Genomic DNA, 13,527 nt, shown 5'->3' with positions numbered 1-13,527 from the left:
GGGACAGAGCTGGTTTGTTTTTAGCAGCTAGAACAGCGCTGGGGTTTGGGTTCAGCTGGGATTTGGTATGAGAAGAACGTTGATAACACACCCATGTTTTAATTTTTGTCACTGGAAGTGAAGGACTTTGTGGTTTGTTTGTCTACAAGTGCCAGATCTAAGGGCAATATTGAGGAATATTGAAATGAATCAGCTCCATGGGCATTTGGCTCTGCCAAGGGGCTGTTCCATCTCCTGTCCCCATGGGCAGGAGATCCATGAGGGTCTCTTCCTCTCTTGCTCTCTCTGGCTTTGGCTCGGGCTCTGGCTCTCCCGGGATTGCGGTTTCAGTTCGGGATTGTGGCTCCTCCCGGAACGTTATCTGGGAACGGGCCGGGCTTGGTTGGTGGGTGGTGAGCAATGGCACTGGGTACCACTCATTGGCATATTTTATTATTACTATTATTGTGATTGCTATTTTAATATCAGTATTATTTTAATTTTTATTTTATTTGAATGATTAAACTGTTCTTATCTCACCCTACAAGTCTCCTTACCCTTGCCCCCGAATTCTCTCCCCTGAGGGGGCAGTGAGTGAACACCTGTGTTTGGCTCTCAGCCCAGTGCTGACCCAGTGCAACCACCACACACCTCCCTGTGCATTTACGAAATGTGTTGCTTTTTTAATTTAGATTATGTGGATAAGCCTTTGGAAAAACCTTTAAAGCTGGTGCTGAAAGTTGGCGGAAGTGAAGTGACTGAACTTTCTGGGTCAGGACATGATTCTAGTTACTATGACGACAGATCAGATCATGAGCGAGAACGACATAAAGAAAAGAAGAAGAAAAAGAAAAAGAAGTCTGAGAAGGAAAAAGAAAAGCACCTAGATGATGAGGAAAGAAGAAAGAGAAAGGTAAGCTGTGTTTTTTAGAATTCAGACATACCAGTTGTCTTCTTGCTTGCTTATCAGATCTAAAATCTTGTACAGAGTACCAGACTTTCCAGACCTTTTTATTTTTTTAAATCAGTGTTGCAAGCAGTTTATTGTTTGGAGTGCTTCACAGATGTAGAAAACCCCCATGTGTGGTTTGGTGTATTTTTCCCATTTAAAAGAGATATCCCTGTAATGCTTTTTTGGACAAAGTGAAAGCTTGTTTCTTGTAACTGCTCGTTTTTCTTACCCATTTGTTTTGTCTGTCGGTATGGATCCTTCTGTTTTTAAGCTGGATTTTTTGTGTTTCAGCCAGGTCAGAAACATATTTTGCCATCTTTTGAGGAGGGTATTTTCAGCTTTTCAAGTAAATCTCGATTGCATTTTTGTTCCTGAGATATGCCACATTATTGGACATTGATATCTTTACAGCTTTCTGAAACCTGCTCTGTTGAATCTTGTGTAGAAGTACCTGCAATGCTGGGCTTTGTGGCTTTGTTAGTAGTGAATAGCATGGTTGCCTGTGCTGAACCTTTAGGAGTTAGATTTAAATGAGCAAGAAGCTGTTGATAATGCAGTTACCTGTACAATTTAATTTTAATAAGATTTCTGTTGTGTACTACAGATTCTCTGACCTCTCTGCTTTCTAAATTCTCTTCTGACGTATGGTTTTACTACACTCATATGACACTTTTTTGCTACTACTATGTGTGTGTGTGTGTGTGTGTGTGACTAACATCTGTCATTTCAAATTGATTTATTTGTTAGGCTTCTATTACTTGAAATATATGTTGCGGGATCATTCAGAAGCCCTTGAATACAGGACAGATAGTGGAAAATATTCTTTGTACAAACATTTTTCAAGTGTTTTAGTTAAGGGTATGACTGGGACTTGAAGCGTAGTAAGCCGAGTGTCTTTAATATGAGATCTTACAGCATCAAATTGAATTATTTGTTCTACTTTTGCTAAACTGTGTGTGTGGGGGGGGGGGGGAGGTGGTGTTTGGATTTTTTTTTTCCCCAGAACTTCATTATTAGTGCATGCAGAAGAAGCTAGTGGATAGATAAGTAACAAAACTGTAGTCTAAACAAGGTTAACAAAAGCGTACTTTTCTGTTTGAACGTGAATAATAACTGTAAGATGATAGGGATGACTCAGGCATGTGTTTGTTTTGAGGCTGAGGAAAAGATTGCTAATTGCCACTGTTGTTACAGAGCATTTTTTTATGGTTCTTTTGTAGGCTGCCTAAATTATTGCCTGCTTTATTGAGTCGTGTTTAATGCACCAAATAACAAAAACACATTGATCAAAGCAAACTGATCTTTACTGAATAGTAAATTAACTTCCTTTGCTCTCTGGTGTAGCTTATTATCGTGCACTTTTACATCTAAGTAGCTTCAGAGTTTAACATTCTTTTCAGTAAAAGTACAGTAACTAATGATAGAACAATAGTGTATTAAATACAAAGGAGCAAAAGGTGAACAGTATTTGTTTTAGTCAGAGAAGAAAGTTGAAAAAGGGACAGTGAAAATGTGTGTAGTATTGTTTAAACCATATTATGGCTTAGGTATAGACTGAGTATTCAAAATGAAAAATCACTGTCTCTTAACTTTTGATACATGGGATTGCACTTTCCAAGTACATTCTTCTAAAATCTGTCTTCTTCCTGATATGCTAGGAAGAGAAAAAGAGGAAAAGGGAGAAAGAACAGTGTGACACTGAAGGAGAAACTGATGACTTTGATCCTGGGAAAAAAGTGGAGGTTGAACCTCCTCCAGATCGTCCCGTCAGAGCATGCAGAACTCAGCCAGGTGAGCTGTGTGAAAAATTATATCATCTTGGGTGTTTTTAAAAGCAGGCACAACAGAGCTTTTGTCAAAGGTACCAAAATGTAAAATCACCTTTTGCTGAAATCTAGAGACTTTGTCTTTTTCTGATATACAGAACTTTCTGCTATTGGAAAAATCAGCATTCCTCTTGGTGCTTCTGGGTTTTAGTAGATTTGTTTTCATGTCACTGACCTTGCCAAGGACACCTGTCTCTGGCTTCTGATACTTGGCAGAATAAAGCTAGTACAGAGGTATTATTGTGCATAGTGTTCCCCTAATTCCTTCTCCTTTGCATTTCCTCAGCATTTACAGAACAATGGTCAGAATGTCTGAAACTCAAGTTTTGCTCTGTTCAAGGGAAACAATCTGGTGAAGACTGCTTAGCTGTTCTTCCAGTATTTTTTTGTATAACCCATGTGGCATTTTAATTTTAGTATCTCTTATGTTCATCCAAAGTATGGCAGTAAGTTGTGATAAGCTGTCTCTAAAGATCATAATTCCCCCCCAGTTTTCATTTACCAATCTTTAATTCTCATCACCAGCCAAAATACTTGGGAGCTGTGTGGTAACTTCTGCGTGTTTAATCCTTTCAGGTTTTGCTATGCTTTCTCTGCCTGTAGCCATTGCCTGGTAGTTAAAATTCAACATTATCCAGTGGAAACTTCAAAGAGTTTTTAAATACATCATGATCTCAATATGCATATGCCTGGAAATGGATTTGAGTAGCAAACAGTGAATCTTTAGGAATATATCAAGTCTTGTCTTTAGGACGCTGCCTGTTGACTGGTCAAGTAAATTACTGAGGAATTTTCTAATTATGACTACATGTTAAATTGAGGAATGGTGTCTATCAGCTGTCAAGGTGACCTAATAGGGGTAACTGAAATGTTCTGGTCAAAACTTTTTGTCTGTGGGTGGTCTGGAGCCTTAAAAAAAAAATGACAAGCTAAAAACTGATATCTATATTGACAAGGCTTCTATTTTCATCTGCTTGGAAAATGCAGTTTGAAAGCACGTATACCTGTTCTGGTGAAGAAGGGAAACGTCTCTCTGTTATCATAGAATCATAGAATGGTTTGGATTGGAAGGGACCTTAAAGATCATCTAGTTCCAACCGCCCTGCCATCAGCATGATGAAGAGTTGAAGTTTTAATTCTGAATTTTAGCACGCTGCTTCTTTAGTCTTTCAAAGTTCACGTTAAAGCCAGTCTCTCTGAAGTACGTGCATGGAACAGGAAATTAAAGTGTAGTGTTTATTGTTTAATCTGTACAGGAAGTGAAATTGTAATCAGTCCCTCTCTTTCCAGCAAATCTGCATCTGTTTGTCACTCTGCTTTTTGTTTGAAGAGATTCAGAAAAGTTAATTGCGTGGGTGTTATGGTAAAGAAACCGTTAAAATTGCACCAATAACATCGTAAGAATGTGGATTTTTCCAACTGCAGTAGTTAAGCAATGAAATTTCACTTTTGTTTTCCTGTAAAAATATGTAACACCTTACTTTTACCTTATTAATACATTGTATTACAGCTGCTAGACTTAGCATTACATTTGATGTAATTTTTACTAGTTTTTAATGTGAAAAAAACTCAGTGAGTAGTAAAGGAGAAGGAACAGTTACTCTATGCCTAGAAACCTGGTGTGCTTCTGCTTTGAAATCCATTGACTTTCAGGTTGGTACAAGTTTGTAGTTAAGATTTTTTTATTTTTTTTTCTCTAGTATTTATATTTTTAAATAAATAAATATACCTGTATTGTGTTTCATTGCTCTTACCTGTGTTTCTGTCTTCAACTGCAGCTGAAAATGAGAGCACACCGATCCAGCAGTTACTGGAACACTTCCTTCGCCAGCTTCAGAGGTATGGAGTGCGTTGTACCTACAGCTGTGTCAGCAGTGTCTAGTGCATGTTTATATCTGTTGCTTTACAACTCCTTATCCCAGTTTTCTGTTTGGAAATAGTGCCCAAAGACTGGTGATAATATGTTTGTTAACCTTTGCAACCATGTCAGGCCTGGGAGTTTTTAAAGGTTAATTGAGGAAAATTATTATCAACTATGCAATTTTAGCTTATGATGGGGAAGTGTTTTGGGCAGAGGATATGTTGCCATTATAAATTTATTAAATATTAATGACTTAGTTTAGGTATTAAAAAACAGTTATGAACTTTAATAGTTTAAGAGATTGAACTATTACCATGAAATTTTGGTTTATTCAGTGTCCTCAGTCAGATATCAGAGCAAGTCTATACCTGCTTCCTCGATAATCCTCTTAATTTAGAGAGGCTTTTTATTTTATTGTTTCCATAAGATGTTAACCCTGAACATCATGTTATAGTGGTTTTTAAATAGAAAAAGCCAACAGCAAACAAAATATTTCATTTGCCTTTTTTGTTACATAGCAATAAGCTGAATTTGTTACTAATTGGAAAATACTAAACACTGTAATTATTGTTAGAGGACCTGATGATCAAGAAGAATTGAAGAGGTTTTTACTCTGTGAAGCCAAAAGACCCATTTGGAGTGTAAATAGAGACAAGAAAGTATACAAGAAATAGTAAAGTAATTCAAGAACTAGCTGAATCTGTTTCAAAAAGTCTACATATCTGTAATAAAAATTGTCTCCTGTATCAGGAAACTTTACAGATATGCTTCTGTTATGAGAGTATTTTTAGAGTTTTTTCTGTTTAAAGTAGTACTGTTCTTTTTATACCCTTAATGTGGTATAAAAACAGTTATTTTGTTCACTGATTAAAAAAAAAAAACCTGAATATATTGTTTTTATTTTTAGGAAAGATCCTCATGGGTTTTTTGCTTTTCCAGTCACGGATGCCATCGCTCCTGGGTATTCCATGATAATAAAGCACCCCATGGATTTTGGTACCATGAAGGAAAAAATTGCAGCCAATGAATACAAATCAGTCACTGAATTCAAGGTGAATTGACAGAGATTTAGTTATTTCTGAACTTTTTAGTAAGGAACGAAAGATTCTTTTTAACTGCAGAAGCTTTTCTTACGTTAATTATTTTAATGAGTATTTTTTCAGAACTGAGCACGTTAGTATGTTCTGTGTGTTGGAATGGGTTTCTTGCTTTGTTTTTCCCTGTGTGGAAGCTTTGTGTTTGTCTGATTCTACTACAAATTACTGCAGAAACCAAGAACATGCTCTAAAGTTCTATGGAATTTGTGCTGCTAGACATGAACATGAGTAAGACGCTTGCAGAGACTTAAGCAGTTGAGGAACCTCCTGGAGGACCTTTTTTTGTTTGGTTAGTTTTGTTTTGTTTAAATCTAGACCTGGTTAGATTGATTAAAAGGCAATTTTGACATGTCTGCAAGAAAACTGTGGATATACTGAAGCAAAGGTCATTTAAAGATGACCTTTAAAGGTCCCTTCCAAGCCAAACTATTCTGTGATTCTATGATTTTGTGTAAGATTCAATAACAACTACATATTTTTTTATCTTTAATTATCCTGTTTTCCATGTAGCTTCATTGGAATAATCTTTAGGCAGAAACTTACTTGGCAAGTTGATTGGCAACTTGCTGTAGTTATTTTGTGCGCTGCTGTTGCTGTCCTACTTTATTGGATGCATTGTGGTTTTACAGACTGTGCAGTATAAGATCTTTTTGTGGTATTGCCAGATCTTGGAAGGAAAGTTGTTTTCTTTAGCTGATGGGTTAAGTTCTGTTAGCTGCCTTCAGCATTATTGTTTCCTAGAGTGATGCTGATATAACAGGAGACTTGGCAGAGGCCACTGGCTTGCTTCTCGGAGTTAATTTCTTCTTTAGAAAGGTCCAGCAAGATGAGCAAAGAATGGCTTGTGTTTTCTGTAGGTGCTTTGACAAAGATTATTCTGTTTTGTTATGTTTATTTATTTTTTTTAAATGCATAGAGATTTACAGGAAATAGTAAAGAAGGATTCACGATAGCATTGCTGTCAGCAGTGCCTTCAGGTCTCTAAATTCTGTTGGCTTTCTGGATTGTCTTATTCAGCAACTTAAAAAGAAGCTTGAACAGGAGCTCCATGGCTCTATTTAGTTGCAGGTGAGGTTGCAGTAATGAAACTGGTGGGATAGCAAACTAAAAAATGTTAAAATCGCAGTATTGTTTAGACTGACAGATTAATATTTGTTTTTTCGGAACGACTTGGTTTCTGCTGGTTTGACTCTGAGAAGCAATAAATGGTTGACAGAGCAACCACACCTCTGAGGGTGACAGAGCACTGCAACAGGCTGCCCAGGGAGGGTGTGGAGTCTCCTTCTCTGGAGACATTCAAAACCCGCCTGGACGCCTTCCTGTGTGATCTCATTTAGGTTCCTGCTCTGGCAGGGGGATTGGACTGGATGATCTTTTGAGGTCCCTTCCAATCCCCAACATTCTGTGATTCTGTGTTGCTAGAAGTCTGTCCATCTTCAGTGACAAAGAGGTTGGACTCCCTTTCTAGATAGATGAGTGTACCTAATTATGCTTATGCCTTTGTAATTCTGTGTAATACAGAAATTAAGTTTATAGGTTTTTTGCCTTCTAAAACAAGCGTTATCTTTAATTTCTGATATACCTGTTACAACTGGCTGAGGCTAGTCACGAGCCAGGAAATAATCTAAGAGTAGAATCTGCAAGAACTGTTTGCTGCATTTGGAAGAGGGGAAATTGCTGCAGAAAACTCATCAATTTTGCTGCCAGAAAAAGGGTTTATTTCAAAGACGGGCAAGCCATCAACTCTTCTCTGTCCTTTTCTGCAGGACTCCAAAGGCCATCACTAGATGTATAGCTCACCTGGGCTGCTTCATCTGCCTCTTGGCTCATAGTTGGCTCCTCCGTGTCACCTTCTCTGTTTGTGTGATGGTCTCACCAAACGAGGGCAGGTGGCTTAAATGCCATAGCGAGTCCCAGCCTACCAGCTGTAACTGTTCACCTCCTTGCTTCGTATGGGCTTAGTGACAACTCCTCAATGATGAGGAGGGCACTGCTCTGACATCCCTGTATGGAAACAGGAAATAAAACAGTTTTTTTCTTTTTACAGAATCTAATCAGAAGGGCAAGGTTATTTTTTGTAAATGTTGGGTGCCAGAGTAAGTTTTTAGAAAGATTTCTGTGTCCAACCACAAGAGTAACCTTCAAAAATCTTTGTCTCGGTAAATCTATTCACTGGTCTGTAAACTCAATGGGTTAACTTTTCAAAAGCCTAAATAGCATCAAATATAGTGGGCTTGTGCACAAAAAAACATTTGCATTTGTTTCTACAGAATAAATGAAACCTAATTGCTTGAACAATCATTGTTTAAATATTGAAAAGTTATTAAGAGTGAAAAATCTATTCTTAAATCAGGCGCCAGTTTAATTTGTTAGGATCCAATTTGTGACGTGCCTGGAAAGACTACTGCATGATTCCTGGTTATTGATTTGCCAACTTCAGAAATTTTCAGAGGCATGTAATAATGTCTTTTTAATTCAGTGTTTCCTAGAGCTTCTAATAATGCTTTATGTGCTTTATGCTGCAGTTCAGTAGCACATGACTAGAAAAAAAAGGGCACCCTAGAAAAAGCTTTTGCAATCTGCAACAAATCTTTTTTGGTTCTGTTTATAGTGGAGCGTTGCACTTTTGTTTTGGGAACTTGCATCAGTGAAAATTACTTGAAATTCTGTATGACAGGTAACCATTCAAAGGGGAAGACAAAATCAGGCTTGGCTATTCTGTTCTTTTGTTGTATGTGATGAGCATCTAGAAGGCTCTTTATTATACTTTGAAGTTTTCTGTGTTTGTTTGTTTGTTTTTGTTTAGTGCAAGTGACCAAAAAAGCAGTCAAATTACCAGAATTAAAATTACAAGTAAGACACTTTGTATCTTTCTGATGTCATTGTATTTTTCAAGTCTGTTCTGCTTTAGAAGGTGGGAAAACCACCAAAATGTACTTACCTTGGTGCCTCAGTCATTCTATTAATTTCTCTATTTGGTCCATTTGAAAGAGGAAAGTTTACATTTGGCATTCAGGGAAAAGTTTTGGGTTTGTTTTTGGTTTTGGGGTTGGTTTTTTTTAATAACAAAAAAACCCCAATTCCAAACAAAACTGAGCATCTTGAAGAGGCAAAAAGGGTTCAAACCTTTGCAGTTCTGTGTTACCTTTTGGCTTGCATTTACTCCATGAGCCTGCTGCTAAAATATTGTTGTGTTCTTCACAGAGCTGCTGTGATGGAACAGTATCTTCCAGTTATTTAACAAAGGAGTTGGAGATTTTTAACAGTTCTTTTTGTTTTGTATTTTACAGGCAGATTTTAAACTGATGTGTGATAATGCAATGACTTACAACAGACCAGATACTGTTTACTACAAGCTAGCCAAGAAGATACTACACACAGGCTTTAAGATGATGAGCAAAGTAAGAGACCTATTAAAAACAAAAGGCAGAAACTCTTTGGGGGCTTTTTTTTTTTTGTCATATATACAAGGAACGTAATTAATAACAATGATAAATGTTTCCATCCATCTGTGGTGAATTATAGCAGTGCCTGTCAGTGCTGCTCTATTTAAGGGCTTTATAGCATTCTCGTTACAACCACACCCCTATTCCTCAACCTCATCTGCACCACTGAAGTCTGTAGGAGCATCTTCCACTGGCCTCAGTGGAAGCAATTGAGATCCACATCTATAAAATCCAACGGTAAAACATTGCTTCTGGCTGAAGCTTTGCAGACAAGCTCTCCTTTAAGTTTTATTTCTGCAGAAACAAGAAAGCTTTTCTTTTTGGATGGGGTGGGTGTAGGGGAGGTTTCAGGGCTTTCACAGGTGCGTGCGTGCAGGCACAATTTTTACTCAAATGCAAGTTTGGTTTGTTTTTTTTGTTTACTGAAGTTATTGGCTTGTAACATGAAGTTATTTTGATGAGCTGCTCTGTGTGTGTGTGTGTGTGTGCATGTCTTGCAGTTATGGTAAGTTTTGTGTAAAATAGGCAGTTGTCTTTGCATATGCAGTTTTGTTGTTGTTGTTTGTTTCTCTCTTAATAGTTGGGCTGCAGCAATTCTGATGCCATGCTACCATGACCAAATCATGTTGCATCGCCATTGGAAACGAGGCATTAAGAACAAAATAAGGCCATGGCCATTCCCATCCCATCCCATTATCATAGCATCTTGGCTATGAGGGAAAGGTTAAGTCCCTGCCGCTCTGTCCTTTCTGATTCTAGGAACGGCTGTTAGCTTTGAAGCGCAGCATGTCGTTTATGCAGGACATGGATTTTTCTCAGCAGGCAGCTCTTTTGGGTGATGAAGACACAGCAGTTGAGGAACCTGTCCCTGAAGTTGTTCCTGTACAAGCAGAGACTACCAAGAAATCCAAAAAGCAAAATAAAGAAGTTATTAGGTAAAGGTCTTGATGGGCATGCTTACTGGTTTGTTGCAGTTTTTGTAATATTAGACAGTGACAAAGAATTGAGGGGAAAAAAAACTCCTTTCAGCTATTATCCTTGTGGATTAATGGGCAATTTTATTGTATTTTATTTATTTTTTTATTTATAGAACTAGTTTAGTAACACAGAGATTCCCAACTTGAAGCAAAGAATTCAAAGAATTACTGCGTATTCTTTTAAATGCTTACAATTAATGTATAGTTATATAGTTATTTTATTTTTACCCTTCTTTCTATCTGTATTAAGTAATTAGTAGTTTCTTCTCGTGATGACTTGAAATGTGCTTTCATTTTTATCATAGCCACAAATACCTTTCAATACCTTTCACATTTTGTTTTGGTTTTTGTTTTTGTTTTTTTTTCCCCCCTCCCCCTTTCCCTAAAAGGATTGACTGTATCAAAATTGAAACAGGAACTTTCTGGGAGGACAAAGTGGCCTCAGATCAGTAAATGATTTTATTTTTTTCTTATCTGTCAGGACATAGAGGTACAGGAGATCATTTCTGGAGCAGATGATAACATCTTATTTAGCTTCTTTGTAAAAGAAGTGCAATAGTTGTCTTCCAGCTAATAGGCACCCCTGTGTCACAAAGTCAAGTTTTAATAGCTAAAAATCTAATTTTAGATAAATTAAAGGTTTTTGTTTTCTATTTTATGAGGAGATTTTAGCAGAAACTGTGATTTACAAGCGAATTATATTGTTCAGTGTGCTTACATAGACATCCTAGGTTAGATGTTGAGTTGAAATAGTAGAACATTATATCAACTGGAATTTTATTAATATAAAACTGTAACATAACATTAGTAGTCATGTCTTCAATAATCTGATCATGTAGATAATGTTCTGCTGGCTTCTTTCTTAAATATCCAGAGCAAAAGAAGTTACATGTGACTTGTTATTTCAAGTTCATGCTCTCTGTTTTGTAGAAAGTGATTATTAGATTTCTTATCAGCCACGTGGTTTTTGTTACACTTGAGGCATTTTTGTAACCCTCCTGAACATCTGATGGAAGAAGCAGTATTTCAGTGCAGTTGTTTTGTGGAAATAGGAGGCTGCAACGTGTATCTTCAAAAATAATTTTAAACTGTGTCATTTTTTTTGGCTGGAGCTCTTCTCCTGACAGCATAGAGAAACACATCTGTTGCTGTATCATGGAGAATTATCAAAGTGTAATTTGTTCTTTTTTTAAGGGATTATGTATAGGAATTAACTGAAACTACATTTCTATCAACAAGACTTGATTAGGGGGGAGGTGGTTCAGTTTTTGGTTTTGGTTGGTTGTTTTGTTTGTTCTTTTTTTTTTAAAGAGATGATGATTTAGTTTGTGTGGTGCTCAGATTAATAGATTTTTGCTTCTGATTAATCTTTACTAAAACTCCATCACAGGAGTAGCTTTGTCACTTTTTTTGTGCTCCTCTTCAAATACAGATAGCTAACAGAGCAAGAAATTGAGACTGCTGAGCAATACAGTCCTGCTCTCTTTAATATCTACCTTACAATGCAGATAGCTGACCTTTAATTGTGTCCTGATACCAGATTCCTTCCAATGAGTTGTGGTATAAATTTACTTTCCTGTTCTTTTTTCTTTATGTGTTTATGTAAATTTAGCAGTTGGAATTAATTTGTTTTTTCTAATTAACTTGACCTTTTAAACACTTATATTTTTGGCATCAGTAGGATAGATACTCTTTTTTTTGGATGCACAGTAAGAGCTTTGGGAGGAGAGTCAAACGTAATAGCAGATATTTTTACCTTCATATTTCACAGTTAAAAACAGAGAAAGAGCCAAAGTCAGTGTTTGCAAAATGTTAAAGCAGCTTAGACCTCTGTACTGTGGTTTTAAAAGTGACTTGATCACTTGGACATCCTAGTATATAAGTAGTTGTTAAAAATTTTGTCCAGGCTGTTGCAACCTTCTGAACATTCTCTCAAAATTCTTGTCCGTTAAGTATTCTGTGGAGTGTGATGGAAAGTGCCAGTTGTTGAGGAGTTTCCTGCTGTTTACACCCTTTCTTAAGCTTTCAATGAAACAAAAACTCGTATAACACGTTTGTCTCATTATAGTATGATCCTGTGATCTTTTTATTGTCTTTAATAGCAAAACTTTCTTGCGTATTGGATCTGAATCTCTATACAGAGAGAAATTCTTAGCTAAGCAAATGGAAGAAGATACCCCAGGAGAGAGAAATGGAATTGGTGTGAGGAGATGCTCTACCCAGTACCTAAGGTGTTTGGCCCTAGCGTCTAATGTCCGCATAACGCCCTGAGTTTGATGTACAAGGTTTATTTTACATATTTAATATAATGAAGAGTGCCATATCCTGCTGATATCTTCTCACTTCCCCTTACAATACCAGCTTTCTCTATATAATAGCTAAGATATGTCCCATTCCATCCTAGGTCTGCTTATTTGTTATGTTGTTATTGTTTTGGTGCTCTAATGAAAAGGGATCTACTGAAAGATAAATGTTAAATTCTGTAATCTCAATAAGGGAGAATGATGTGATTGATACTGATTAGGAAGACTAATGCCAATATTAACAACATAGGAATTAAAGGACTCCCTGTTAGACAGGGAGCAGTGTCCTACTTTTACAAGCAACTAAATGACATAATCCTCATAAATACAGCCTGTTGGTTTTGTTTTTTTTTTTTTTTCTCAGATTAGAGTTACAGAGTTTCCATTCCCTCATCATGTAATTTATTTTCTGCATCTTTCTATTTGGAATTTGTGAAAATAGCATATTCACACATGTGGGAGACTAAGGACACGTACAGCATTCACCTTGTATTAATGCAGTTTTACTCCCAATCTCTGTTTTGCAATACTTCCTTTGTTCTCATCAAGGTACAGAAACAATTCAATTTTCTGAAGTTCAGTAGTTTTGTAGTTCTCAGCTTCTGCTGCAAAGCTTCAGTTTCGGAATATTGATTATAATTCCACTTAAATGCTGAAGTAGGCTTGACAGTGGGAGAAGAGTGGGACTGATTGTTCTATTTAGTAAACCCACAATGCAGAACTTTGTTTTGTTTTAGCTTTTATTTTCTACAGCTATTCCTCTTCTCTTTCTTAGTTGCATATTTGAACCTGAGGGAAATGCGTGCAGCCTGACAGACAGCACTGCTGAAGAACATGTCCTGGCACTAGTGGAACACGCGGCAGATGAAGCTCGGGACAGGATCAATCGATATCTACCCAACAGCAAGGTCCACTGCACAACAACGTTCACAATTCCATTTTATGTCTGACTATTGAATGCTTTGTTTCATCTTGGGAAACAGGCTCTACTGTTATGTTTTCTGAGACTGTAACTTGTAGGATGTACGCTCTTTGTGGAACACCAATATGACCGTTCACAGAATCACACAGAATGGTGGGGGTTGG

The 13,527-nt window shown here is 37.0% G+C and overlaps 1 protein-coding gene across 1 annotated transcript; it reads left to right on the top strand.

Annotated features, from left to right (window-relative positions):
* Positions 1-671: 671 nt before the first annotated feature.
* BRD9 (bromodomain containing 9) lies at positions 672-13,349 on the top strand (the record flags this gene model as incomplete). Its single annotated transcript, XM_029087192.1, has 8 exons — positions 672-892; positions 2,590-2,722; positions 4,536-4,596; positions 5,526-5,670; positions 9,006-9,116; positions 9,921-10,096; positions 12,280-12,369; positions 13,217-13,349. Coding segments are annotated over 8 exons (1,070 nt in total), but the record flags the coding sequence as incomplete, so codon positions are not given.
* Positions 13,350-13,527: the final 178 nt, after the last annotated feature.

This window comes from Antrostomus carolinensis, unplaced genomic scaffold (assembly GCF_000700745.2).
Source record: "Antrostomus carolinensis isolate BGI_N321 unplaced genomic scaffold, ASM70074v2 scaffold17771, whole genome shotgun sequence".
NCBI classification, from domain to species: Eukaryota; Metazoa; Chordata; class Aves; order Caprimulgiformes; family Caprimulgidae; genus Antrostomus; species Antrostomus carolinensis.
The sequence above is the reverse complement of the archived record's forward strand: the minus strand, read 5'-3'. Positions and strand labels throughout refer to the sequence as shown.